This window comes from Pithys albifrons, chromosome 18 (genome assembly GCF_047495875.1).
Source record: "Pithys albifrons albifrons isolate INPA30051 chromosome 18, PitAlb_v1, whole genome shotgun sequence".
NCBI lineage: Eukaryota > Metazoa > Chordata > Aves > Passeriformes > Thamnophilidae > Pithys > Pithys albifrons.
The window spans coordinates 9451826-9464906 of record NC_092475.1 but is presented as its reverse complement, the minus strand read 5'-3'; the positions used below and the strand labels follow the sequence as shown (position 1 = coordinate 9464906).

Genomic DNA, 13081 nt, shown 5'->3' with positions numbered 1-13081 from the left:
CTGCCTCTACCAGGCTTTGCCTTTGCATCGGGCTCTGTGGCATGAGCACAGAGCCACAGAGCATGGGCAGCACCAGGCTGAATCCAGAGGGAGAGTGCAAAGCTGTCTCAGCCTCTGGATTGGGGATGTTCTCCTGCTTCCAGCTCCCTAAGAGGTGGATTTCACCAGGGCAGTGCCATGCAGGCTCTGATTTGTGCAGGAGTTCAAGACCTTCTTTCCACGAGAGTGGATGAGGGTGAGAGGTGCTGGCTCCATCTTGGCCACTGAGAGGGTGTCCCAGGTTCAACATGGAAAGAGGGAGAGATTCCCATCTGCTGGCCTGCTCTCATGGCAAAGGGACCCCATAACAGCCAAACCTCAGGCTGACAGCCTTGGGGAGGGTGGGGGAGATAGGACATGGCAACAAAGGGCTTGAGCTGGTGGAATCAGCAATGAAGTGACACCACTGAGGAGCTCAGAAACCAATGAAAATCTCATTTTTAAACCTGTTTTACACACTCACAGCTTGCTTTCTGCCCCCTCCACTCTTTAAACCAAGGCTCACCCAGCTGGTTCAGATCTGGGACCACTGGTGCAAAGTGAGGCAACTGCTGGGACCCTGGTGAGAACTGCAGCCCCTGGAGTCTGGGGCTTGGACACATTCCTCTGCTTCTCCTTGTGACAAATAACCAACCACCACTAGCTGGATTCACTTTTTATTAAGCTGCCACCCAGAACAAAAGGGGAGAGAGCAAAGTCTGCCCTGAGACCTTCCCAGTGCTGGCACTCTGCATGCCTTCCCCACCAAGAAAAGTGGATTTTCCTCCATGAAAACCCCCCTCAGAGGATATTTTAGATAGAACTAAGAATGAAAAGGTCCCTTTATTGGAAAAAAAAAAAAAGTGAAGCAAAGCTCCTATCGCTGTCAGAGCCTAGTTCTGATTTCCTGCAGATGAGACAGGATAGACAAAGGCCACCAGCTGGAAAGAGCCTCCCAGGTGTGGCTGTGTGGGTACCACATCCCACATGGGGATGCACACAGAGATGGGATCAGCCCCTTCAGATAACCCCAGCAGAAACATGGGCTCATGGGGACTGGGAGGAGGTGAGGAGCTGGCACACCTGCTGGGCTTCCAGCTGGAGGAAAGGTGGGGAAGGAAGGGGTGATTAAAAAAAAAAAAAGAAGGCCAAGCCCTTTGCAGGTGAGTTTGTGTGATTCAGGAAGGCTCTCCCTGGGGCTGCCCTTAGCACAGTGTGGGCTCAGCAGAGGAGCTGGGCTCGGCTGGACTGCAGGAGTTCAGCTTCCCCTGCGAGTGGGGCACGGCAACCCACCAGTCAGCTCAGCCAGGAGGACCTACCAGGGGCAGTAAGGTGTAAGAGGTAAGGTGTGCTGGGGGGCAAGTGAGTGAGTGCATGGGCCTCCAGCTTCCAAAAGCACTGAGCCAGCCACAAACCTGAGCTCAGACCGAGGACTGGTCATGGGAGATGCAGCTCCATGAAGTTGTCCCCATATGCTGAGCTGCAGGACTGCAACCCGTTCCCTCCTGCCCACCTCTCCCTGCCACCCACCAGCTGCAAACCTACTGCATGGCACTGACTTACCTGCACCCAGTATCAGAGGACAGCTTAAAGGTCCTCAGCCCTACAGGGCTCACTCACATGGGCTTTGCTTTTGATACTCTCAGCAAGTGCATCCCAGCCCATGTGCTGGCAACAACCATAACCAAGGTTCAGCAGGGTGGGGAAGCAGCAATGCACCTTTTGGGGAGCAGGGAGGTGGGAAAGCAAACCTACAGCTCTCCAGGCTTCACATCAGGGAGGTTCTTGCCAGACCCAAATGCTTGGACCTACTTGGGCAGAAAAAGCAAAGAAAAACTAACAATGTTATTCAGTGCCTGCAAAAAAGGAGTAATCATTTCTCAACAGGGTTTAATAAAGGCTCCTGCTGGACCCAGCATGGGGCTGGCTGCCAGCTGAAAGGGGAGAGGAACAGAAGAAATGAGAGAGTAAGAAGAACCTGACATCTCTGTTCTTAATTTATCATGGTAGCAAGACTGGAGCGCTGAGTACGGCTCGGCATGCGCTCCTAGATGGATTTCCTCCGCAGCCGGGGGTGCTGCCGACAGCGAGGGCTGTTGGATGATAAAGTGCTCCCTGGAGAAGAGCCGGTCTGACCCCGTGTGCTCAGGGACACCTCGTCAATTTTGTAGGAAATGGAGTTGTAATATACAGGGTTGGTGTGGCAGCTCAGGGTCTCGGGGTGGGAGGGCACTGGGCTGCCACACACCTGAGGTCTGTAGCACAGGCATGTGCAGAAGGAGGGCACCACGGCCGCCGAGTTGGCCGACTGGCGCCGCTGCCTCTCCGCATCCTCCTGGATCAGTGGGATCAGGTTCATCTGGCTTGTCCTGTCCTCCACAGGGAGAAAAATGGCATTGCTGCTCCGGCTGTCCTCTTTTGGCTTGAGGTGGATGTTGTTCCGGGCTCTCCTCAGCGAGGCTCGCTCTTCAGCGTCCCGCCGCTCGTCCTCCGAATTCATCGTCAGGAACCGCAGCACCACCAGGTTGAGGAAGGCGCCAATAACGGTCAGGCCCACAAGGATGTACATGAAGCTGAAAGCCACGTACGGGGGCTTCTTCTGCAAAGCCTCATTCTTCTGCAGAGCCACAAAGTCTCCAAAGCCAATAGTGGTCAAGGTTATGAAGCAGTAGTAATAGGCATGAAAGAAAGTCCAGCCCTCGAAATAAGAGAATGCTGCAGCGCCGATGCACAGGGTGCCCATGCAGGACAGAAAGCCCACTAGGACCATGTTCTCCATGGAGACATGGGTTGTCCTCATGCCCAGACATTTCTTGATTTTCTTGAGCAGCAGCCGCACAACGGTGTTCATGCGCTCCCCCAGGCTCTGGAACATGACCAGCGTCAGCGGGATGCCCAGGATGGCGTAGAACATGCAGAACACTTTGCCGGCATCTGTGCCCGGGGCAGCATGTCCATAGCCTGTGAAGGAAAGAGAAAAAGTGCTGTCAGGCCCTCATTGGGGTTTCCAGCAAGGCTGCCCTGGGACCAAGAGGAGCAGTAGGAGAATGGGGGGAAAATGGGAAGTCACTCAGTAACAGATCTGCAGGCAATGCTAACAGAGCCACAGCACATTGTGGTATCATGTAGGCAGAACTTCATTTGGCATCTACAGAGAGAAAGTACCCTCCTGAAAGACCCTGAGCTTGTCAAAGAGGCCAGGAGGAGCTCTAGAGCTGGACTGGGGTCTGTAAGCCTCCTTCAGAGGCTATGATGCTGTGCCAGCACCAGGTGTGTGGGGTGACCTGAATCCCACTGTGCGGGAGAATGGAGGCTCCGTAGGAGGCTGAGACCTACAACACCAGGTCACCCTGGGGAAAGGTACACAGCCAGGACTGTCCACAACTGGCCCTGCAGGGGCATTGACACCTCCCCTGCACCTGCTCCTGCTCTTCCAAAGTGCTCCAGCTTCACGTGAACCTTTGACTCTCAGGCTAGCTATATGTGCACCTGCTGCGTGACCTTATTGGACAGGAGCTATAGAGTCAGTCCCTGCAGATGCAGGTAAGGCTGGGAGGACCTCCACAGAGCCACTCCGGATTTACTTCAGTGTCACTAAGACTCAGACCTAAATCATGGCCAGACTGTTGGAGAGGAGGGGTTGTGCTGTTTTAAAAGCAGAGAAGTATTTATGCCACCACAGCCCTGTCAGCTCTTGTCCCAGGTACAAGGAGTTCAAGGAGGACAAGGTTTGCCTTGAATGCCTTCTGAGATTTAATTGCCCCACCTTGGTCCAAGTTTTAGAGCTGTGAGTGAAGGTCACACACAATTATACTGTGAGGCATAATGAGGTATTCGCTGGAATTGTCTGGACTCCAGCGATTCTGTGCCCACCTCAATTACAGCCGCTTAACAGAGATCGGTGGCCCCTGACCTCAGTGGATGAGTAACAAACTCAGTGCCAGGGAGTCACGTGGTGTGAGGAGTAACAGCTTCCAAAGGCATCCCAGCCTTTCGACTTACTTTTACAGGGAACTACCAGGGCCATAAACTTCCCTTCTGAAGGTGCCTGCAGAACAGCAGTGGCTCCTTCCCACACTGCTGCTGGACCTTTCACAAACAGCTACTTATATTTTCATTTTTTGCAGGACTTCATGTGACTTTTGCATGGAGAAGATGCCCTCTTGTTAATTCTTAGTCTTACTCTAAGCTGTGACTTGGCTTCACCTCTGTCCTTGCTGACAGTGGATTTCCAGAACTCTAGTGGAAGCTGACAGCACACAGTGATGGGATGACTAGAGGAGGATAACCACATTATCCCAGACTCTGGAGAGCACCTCCTGCTCCAGGAAACTCCTTCATGGGACAGGGCTGAGGGGCTGAGGACAGTGTTATCCTCCACAACGCTGTGTTCTGAACTGTGAGCAGGCAGGAGGGGACCAGGTTATAATTGCTTTGTCTAATCGCAAGCCCACGCAATCAAAAATTATGAACTCAATACCTGCATGCCACATTCACAGAGCAGACAGGAGACTGCAGTGGCAAAAAACCCCAGTCAGATCCAAGCTTAATATTTAAGTGCAATTACCAGGTCCCAGGCTACAAGATAATACAGTGACAGCAATGAGGAGATAAATATAATGATCTAGAAGAGCAGTAAGTGGAAAAACAGTTGTTATACCCTGAGAGACTGTTGAAAGAGCGTTTGACTGATGCTTTCAAAATGACAAAGGGAATTAGAAAGAGTAAACACAGCTACAATAACGTTAAAACTGAGATTTGGAGCACAGCCCAATATAAAGAGATCTGACATGCCAGTGTTTCAGAAACACGGCACCTGGGCTGAAATTATTTATCGCATGGGGATTGTGATAAGTGTAGTCATTGTTTGTCATAGCCGACAGGAAAATCATGTAAATGAAGCTTTAAGTTGTCAGGCAATGATGGAGATTTTCACTGAAGCCATTCATCCTTCCCTCCTGCTGGGGCCTGACCTGAACTGTGCCTAGGGCCCATTGTTGTCTGCTTGCCACGTGTGTTCCCAGCTGCACAAACTCTATCCTGTGGGAGCACATGGACACCCCAGGTAGGGCCTGCAGGGTACCTGCCCCTCTGCCACCTCCTGTCCTCTGGTAACGTGGTGCAGTTGATCCCACCAACCCCTGTCCTGAAGTATGATGCTTTCAGCTACCAGAGGGATTTCACCCTTCCCAAGTCCTCTGGTAAGGCTGAGTCCTGTCTTGCAGATGAGGAGGTGGCTGCTGGCTGTGGCAGGGCAGGATTCAGCCTCAGAATTTCTGCCTCCAAACCACATCTACTGACTGAAATCCCAGCACAAGCAGTGACACGAGCACAGAATCCCGTGCCTGTCTACCCCCATGGGATGCTCAGGGTGCAAGGATTAATCACGATGGATTAATTAAACAGTGCTAAATTCCCATATGGCTAATCTCACCTAGAATTAAGGGATCCCTCATTCAGTTTAGTTTCATTCTCTCGCAAAATTGAAGGCGCTGGGCTCTAGTATGGGTGAGTGTGCCTGTGTGGGAGTTTAATGTGATTCAACCATTCCCCTCCAAGCTGACATCCATCTCTCTGCAGGTTCACACAGGCAGCGTGAGAGGCAGTGTCTGGTGGCTCTCTTGGCTCCCTGGAGCTGGTCTCACACAGCCAAACATCTGGAGTTTTGAGCTGGCAAAGGAGTCAACAGTTCTTGCCCAGCTCTTCGTCCAGTTTGCCGGCTACAGTCCTGAGCAGGGGACAGACGTGGCCCCCACCTCTGCCCTCCCACGCTGCTGCCAACTTCGGCAGCTGCCTGCACCGAAGGTTCCTGCAGAAGCTCCACGAGCCGCTGCTTCCTTCGGACAACATCATGTCTCGAGGCCACAGCCACAGCAGCATCCCTCGCATCCCTAGAACTGGGTGGCCCCAGCCTGCCCATGGGATACCTCCCACAGCGCCTGGCACTGAGGGTCTCACAGGGCTAGACTGAAGTTATGTCCCACCCTTGCGAGGACGGGACCTGCCTTCGCCAAGCAGGTACTCCCCAGGCTGTCCTGGAGCTCCCGGGGGTACTGAAGGTGCAGGATGGAGGAGGATGAGGTGCAGGGAGGTAGGGATGGAAGGACATAGGATGCAGGGGCATGAGGATAGAGGGAGATGGGATGCAGGGATGGAGGGACATGAGGTGTTGGGAGGTGGGGATGAAGGGACATGGGGTGTAGGTGGTTGTGGATGGAGGGATGCCGCGGGCGCCAGCCGGGCTGCCCGCACTCACCGATGGTGGTGATGACCGTGATGGCGAAGTAGAAGGAGCCGGCGAACTTCCACTGGCGGCCGGCGCGGTGCGGCTCGGCCTGCAGTACCAGCCGCTCCAGCTCCCGGTAGTCGTCGGCGGAGAAGCGGTACTTCCTCCGCAGCTCCCCGCGCTTCTGCTCCAGCAGCCGCTTGCGGCCGCTCTCCGCCTCCGACTCCAGCGCATCGAAGACGGCGGCGCCCACCAGCAGGTAGGAGAAGATGCAGAGGATGAGCGCGGCCGTGCGCAGGTTCTGCCGCTTCATGGCGAGGGGCGGCCGCCGCGCTCAGCCCGCGCTCCGCATGGCCCCGCCGCCGCCCCCCGCCCGCCCCCCGCGCACCCCCCGCGACCGCGCACCGCCCCCCGCGCACCGCCCGCACACCGAGCGCCGGGCACCGCGCAGCGCCTCCTGCGCGCTCCGGGCACCGGCTCCTGTGAGCGTCCCGCCCTGGGTCCTGCGGGCGCCAAACCCTGCGCGCTCCGGGCACCGGCTCCTGGAGCATCCCGCGCTGGGTCCTGCAGGCACCAACCCCTGCGGACACGGCACCAGCTCCGTGGCACCAGCTGCTTCAGTCACCAGCTCGCATTCACACCAAGGCTCCTTTGTGTCCCATGCCCTCCCTGCCTGGCACCCTGGGCAGAGCCGGCAGCCCCGGCTGCAGGTGAGCCCTGGTGAGGCTGCGGTTCATCCCGTGCCGGTGACCCTGGTAACAGCCCTGTCCCTTCAAGTTGCCCCTGGCTGCATATACCCACACTGGAGGAGTTTCTCATGCCAGCACCCTCACCGCCTGTCCTGCTGGCAGCAGGGGCCTCTGGGGCTGTGTGGCTGACCCGAAGCACCCTGCAGTGCTATCCCTGTGCAGGCAGCCCTTCCTCCTGCTGCTCTGCCCAGCTCTGGGCAGGGAGATGCCGCTTCACACCCATGGCACTGAGGAACAGTTACCTGTGTTAGTTAAGTCATCTATCTGTGTTATCTGGGTTACCCATGTTATCTATCTGTGTTATCTGGGTTACCCATGTTATCTGTGTTACCTATCTGTGTTACCTATTTGTGTTATGTGTCTGCGTTACCTGCATCATCTCTGCTTTACCCAGCCAGTCACCAGAGCAAACAGTCTGACTTGTTTTGTCCAGTACTGTTTTAAGAGGGCAGAAAGGAACAAAATAACCAGGTTCAGTGTTTCTGCTGCTTTTTTTTGGCACATTGATGAGTGGCTGCAGGCACAGGGGACATGGGGCCTGTCAGTCCTGTGCTGGTGTGAGGGGCAGCAAGCACAGCCTCCTCACACTGATGGACTGTGGACAGCACATGTCAGGTCTGAGGAGTGGCGAAATCAGCTGTGGTAGGAGGCAGAGCCCACAAAGTGAAGACCCTGTTTCCCATTCCTGGTTTCCATAGCTTTTATGTAACTCCTATACTTCACTTTTAAAAATAGAAAGATACTTCTGAGTTGCATGTTGCAGGAGATAGTATCTTGTTCAAGAAATAAACTCTCCTTCTTTTGGTTGGGAATAAAACAAACAAGTAAGAAAATCAACGAGGCTTACATCCCTCCATCCATCTTGCTTCTCTCTCGGGAGAGGACAAGATGCTTTGGGCTTTAATTGAAGCAATGGAGGTTTGCATTGGACATAAGAAAAACTTTTTAACCATGAAGACAGTGAAACACTGGAATAGACTGCTGGGGGAGATTGTGACACCCCATCACTGGGGGAGTTTAAAAAAAAGATAAGCAGATGTCTGGGTGCCTGCTGAAAATGCTCTGGGTACAAGCAGATGCCCTCCTAAAGCAGGGCATGACTCAATGCCCTCCTAGAGCCCTTTCCAGCCTGGTCTTCAGCATTTCCATGGCCAGCATGAGGGACACAGTGGCCTTTCCTACTGTAATTGTGAACTCTTTTTCACCCTGGCCACTTGCCACCTCCCTCCTTCTTACTGAGCCTCCGTGCCAGCACCATTAGTGAAAGTTGTTATTGGAAAAAAAATAGACTTCACCATCCATCAGCAGCAGCACAAGCTGTCAGCTTGCTGCTCGACATCGCAGCGCTTGCAGCCTCCTAAATCATGCAGGACAGCCTCCACTGCAGGAATGTGTCTGGTTTGTGTTCTCTGTGGTGCGTTCGTAGCCCTGCTAACGGGGCCTGGGATGCTGTCAAACCTCCAGACCCAGAGACATGTGGGGGCCACCTGCTTGAGAAGATAGACTTCACCTGCTGCTAGTAATCTTTTCCACTGGTCAGCAATGACATCCCATCCTGGAGACAGGCCCCAGGGCTGCTAACTGAGCTCTTGTTGGTTCCATTACAGAGGAAAGAGACCTTATGGTGATCACATCACTGGGTGCCTGTACACACATCTTTTAGGAGGAGTGATGCAGCCTCAAGTGCCTTACAGATCACATTCTAAGCTAAGATTTGTAGTGTTAAGCTGATGCTGTAGCCTGTTATTTGAAGCCATCTGCTCTGTGCAGATATTGGGCCAACATGCCATTGTAGATACCAGCATGGAAAACCCTGGAGATGCTCTCTACCCAAGAGTTACAATAGGCACAAGGTACTTGCCCAGTTTCCTTTAGCAGTAGCATCAATCTTTGCTGATCATGGGCTAAATAAATCCTCCATGGTTTGTTTCCAAACCTGTGTCTGCAATGAGAGCCAGCACTGCTTGGGCAGTGATGGTACACCCTTCTCAAGGTGGTGCCTACATAGGGAGTGGGTCTGTGAGTGCGATGGGGCTGTTGGGGGCAGCAGGGGCCCTCTCTGCCACTGCAATATGAACAGCCCTCAGTGCTTCCTCAGGATGGTTTCTGCCAGCCCTGTCCTCTCTGGGGCTTGGTGGAGGGTTGACCTCAGCTGGCTCCAAGGTCTTCTCCTGACCCCAGAAGAAATTCTCACCTTCCAGTGTCTTGTGGTGTGGCTCTTCCCTCAGCATGGCCTTTCCCTGCTGCACTAGGAGTTACAGAAATTGGGATGTCATCGATTTCTTCTTTTGGGCTTTGCTTTTTCCTCATGCAGGTCACAGACCCCTGTGGAATAAATGCTGCTCAGCAAGAACAAAAGAAGCAGGATCCATCTCCTAATGAGAAATCCCCCAGTAACAAACCAGAACTGTGCTCAGGGTGGGGCTGGGCACTTCATAGTTCAGGCTGGGTTAAGACTGCTCTACCTCTCACCACTCACATGCTGCTTTTTTCTGCCTGCAGTGACCACAGAACATGGGAGACACCAAACTGTGTCAGATGGCTATTGTGCTGGGCCATCCTGTCCTGTTCCTCCTGAGGCACAGGAAAGTTTCACACTTCCCCACTGCAAAACCCTCCAGTTCAACCTTTGTCTTTTCCCTGACATCGCTGCACTTGGGGAAGGTCAAGCTGGATCTGCAGGTTCAGGGCAGGCAAGATAATGTACTTTATCATTGATTTTCAGTGAGAAGTTGCATTAAAAGATTAAATGCCTCATTGTTATTGCATGGGGAGGCAGAGAGAAAGCAGGGGCTCTGAAAATAAAACCAAAGTCAAAGCACTGTGTTTCTGTTGTGAGAGACTTTTGACTGGGAGTAAACTCGCCTTTTTTCAGTCCTTTGGAGGTGAACTTTGAGGAGCTGCTTCCTCTAAGGTTGGTAAACAAAGTCAAACCTCATCTGTGTTTAAACCAGTGCCTAATTAATGTGTCTAATTGGCCCACATCTACTAATTCCAGGCTGGCAGGGAGTTTATTAAAAAGCTTTTCTAGTTCTAATGGATTGAAATAAGCAAAGCTGCTTAACAGTCTCAGATGAAAGATACTAAACAGGCACCAGGACGAGCAGTGTGGGTCTGTCTGAGTCAGTCCCATGGCCCATCAGGCATCAGCCTCCTCCTGGGTTTTGGCCACAAGGTGCTCCAACTCTCTCAGGGCTTGGGGACCATTCTGGTGTTCTCTGTCTCTTTTGGTTATTTTTAAACACCAAATTGATGTTTTTGTTTGCCTTAGTAAAAGCATCAGCTATTCTGGCTTTAATGTCATTTAATGCCAAGATAATAGATAGCCTGGCAATGCCACACAGTATTTTTAAAGCTATGGATTAGGTAATTTCTAAAAAGTATTAGGTATCAACATATGAATAACAACCAGCTGCAGCTGCCCAGATGATGTCCTTAAACCACAACAGACCCCAGCCACTGCTGGGCTGACCCCATCCAGGCAGCACCGTGAGCTGGGCACAAGGAGTGGTCCCTCCTCTCCATGTGAACAGCCATGGTGATGCCTCTTCTGTGGACTCAGAGTCCCTGATCAGATCCAGGCTGGATGTAGCAGTGTTTACTTCTGCTCCTTGACTCTATAAGTCATCCTATAAATTATCCTCCTGCTCACCAGAGCTGCCTTGTCTGTGTCCTCTGGTGATGCTTGGGGTTCCTGCAGGCTCAGTAACCTCATGGCTTTCTCTCTTCTCTGAGAATTCCCACTGTCTCCTTCCCGGGTTCTTTGTAGCTCAGATGGCTGCAGGCACTTTGCTCTGCATTGTGATCTGGAGGCTCAGCAAGGGAATTAATGAAGCACTGGATATAAACTGGTTGCAAATGCAGATTGCCTCCACATGGTCTCCATGCATGTGGCTTGCAGGTCTCAAACCCCAAAGTAGGTGGATACAGCTCCACTTATGACTGCCTTCAACCACCTTGCCCAGTACCAGCCTTGCTACACCTCACCATGCCATCCCGATACCCCACAGCTCATTAGTAAGCCTTTCCTAATTACTTTTTCTACCCAAAATGGGTCCTGAAAAGGGCTGCACAGCCCCGTGTCTCCACTCTGCTCCTGCAGCAGCCTGACCTGCCAGTGGCTGTACACAAAGCACACTTGGACTGGAAATGCTGACAGTGCTTTTGACAGTTTATGGTCACAGACTCTATTTTCAGCCTAATAAGTTTTTATGGGCTTGGAAAGCTGTCAGTTGAACATCAGCCAGGTAAAAAGTACCTGCCATTAAGTGCCTGGACCACAACCAAACAGGAAAGGTGCTGCTCTGCTTTAGCAAGTTCTTGATCTCAGACACTATAGTCGGTTCATTTATTTGGTTTGAGGCTCTTGACTTTAATTATAAAATAATAAGATAAAATAATAATGCCCATACTTAAGCATTTGTGGAAATATTTGCTGAGTGCCTGTTAAATCAGGGCTAGCAGCAAGTTTGGTTTCGGACTTGGGGGTGGGAGGCTCTGCGGTGCTGCTGCCGGTGCTGGGCTGGGCTGGTCCCTACCAGGAGACCTTGGATCCCAGTGAGGAAGGAGACAGGCTTTGTGAGTGTGTCTGGAGAAGGATCGTGCTTCTGGGGAAGGTCAATCTGCGGTTGAGCTGCCGCTGCCACTGCAGAATCACCATGGCCAAGTGAGACCCTTGGCCACAGGGAGGGCACAGCCTGATCCTGAGTGTGTTTCTGCTCCCACCAGAGATGGCAGCATCATGATGCTATAAATGACTACCCTGCATCACAGCTTGTGGTACTGCCAGGAAGGTCAGGGGCGGGGGGACAAAGGGTCTGGGAATGAATTGCAAATATGTGAGGCTCTTTCAGAAGGTTCTCTGGTGACAGCTCTGCCCCTGTCCTACAAGACAGGCCATGCCATGGCAGCACTGCACTGTGGGGAGTGGAAAGGCCCTGAACTGCTGCAGGGACATGCATGGGGGAGCAATGGGCTGTGGTTTGTTATGTGGCACATCATAGCCCATGTGGCACCCAGTGAGTGACAAAGGTGTCTGCCTGCTTGGTCAGTGCAATAACCAGGTCCCACTTGCCCAGGTGCCACTGCAGGGTGCTGCAGGCTGGAAGGGCAGGGAACAGCACCGCTGAAGAAGAAATGGTGGTGGGTCCTGTCCCGCCATTGAGCTGAGCCCCGGGCCGGATGGGATTTGACCATCCAGGCGGTGACCCGGCAGCGCGGGCGCTGTGGCAGCTCCATCTGCCATCCTGGGGGCTCTGTTTCCCAGGCAGTTTACAGCGAATGGCTTGTTTTACTGCTAAAAATAACGGGGTAGAAAACAAATTGGCCCCAGCATTTCAACTGGGGGAAAACGCATTTATTAGTGAAACTCAAGATGTGCTTTCCTGTTCTGCCTCTGAAGCTCAGGGAAACAGCACTGAGAGGTTGACTGAGCTTCCCAGCCAGGAACAAACGTTTTTCAATGCAGGGCTTGATTCCTCCAGGATGCGTTTTTCTTCCTCCGTGATGCCCCATGGCTGGTCCCAGAATCCAGTGGCCAGAATGTCTCTGGCTTTGGGACCACAAGTGATTTCCCAGCCGAGAGAGCTGTAAATGCCCTGTGAAATGTTCCCAGCTGCCCATGCCTGAAAGCACAGCAGGTTCCCAGTGGGAAATGAACAGACTGAAGTGAAAATATTTATTTTCTCCTGTAGTGTAAGCACTGTGTTGGAGACTTACTTCTTTCTCCACCTTAAAACTGCAGATTTTACTTAGTCTTGTTTATATGCAGAGGGTTTCCAGTTGCTTCTCTCCAGGCTTTTCTCTGGAAGGACTAACTGGAGAGGTGAGACACATCCTCTCTGAATTGCAAATGCAAAAATGTCCCAAGTGTACACCTGCCTCAGCTGCTTGTCCCCTGCTCCAGCCCTGGTCCTTTCTTCCCAGCCATGCTCAGGGGCTGTGTGGTGTCCCTGGGGCACAGCAAACAGCAGCACAGGAATCACAGCTGTTCCAGGCATTGGGACGCCAGATCTGCCATGAATCAGTTAGATGGAATCTAATTAACAGCGGGTTTTTCTGGAGGCAAGCAAACCACCTGAGCTAAATG

The 13081-nt window shown here is 52.6% G+C and overlaps 1 protein-coding gene across 1 annotated transcript; it reads right to left on the bottom strand.

Moving 5' to 3' along the window:
- Positions 1–679: 679 nt before the first annotated feature.
- KCNK15 (potassium two pore domain channel subfamily K member 15) lies at positions 680–6613 on the bottom strand. Its single transcript, XM_071572807.1, has 2 exons — positions 6275–6613; positions 680–2979 (listed from the first exon to the last, which is right to left on the bottom strand). The coding sequence occupies exons 1-2, from the start codon at positions 6555–6557 to the stop codon at positions 2066–2068; spliced, it is 1197 nt and encodes a 398-aa protein (XP_071428908.1). The 5' UTR covers positions 6558–6613; the 3' UTR covers positions 680–2065.
- Positions 6614–13081: the final 6468 nt, after the last annotated feature.

Bases quoted from the DNA above. Each gene is read 5' to 3' on its own strand.
- KCNK15 (XM_071572807.1), bottom strand. From the start codon at position 6,557: ATGAAGCGGCAGAACCTGCGCACGGCCGCGCTCATCCTCTGCATCTTC. The intron at 2,980-6,274 runs GTGAGTGCGGGC...TTTCCTTCACAG, and splicing joins CACGGTCATCACCACCATCG to GCTATGGACATGCTGCCCCG.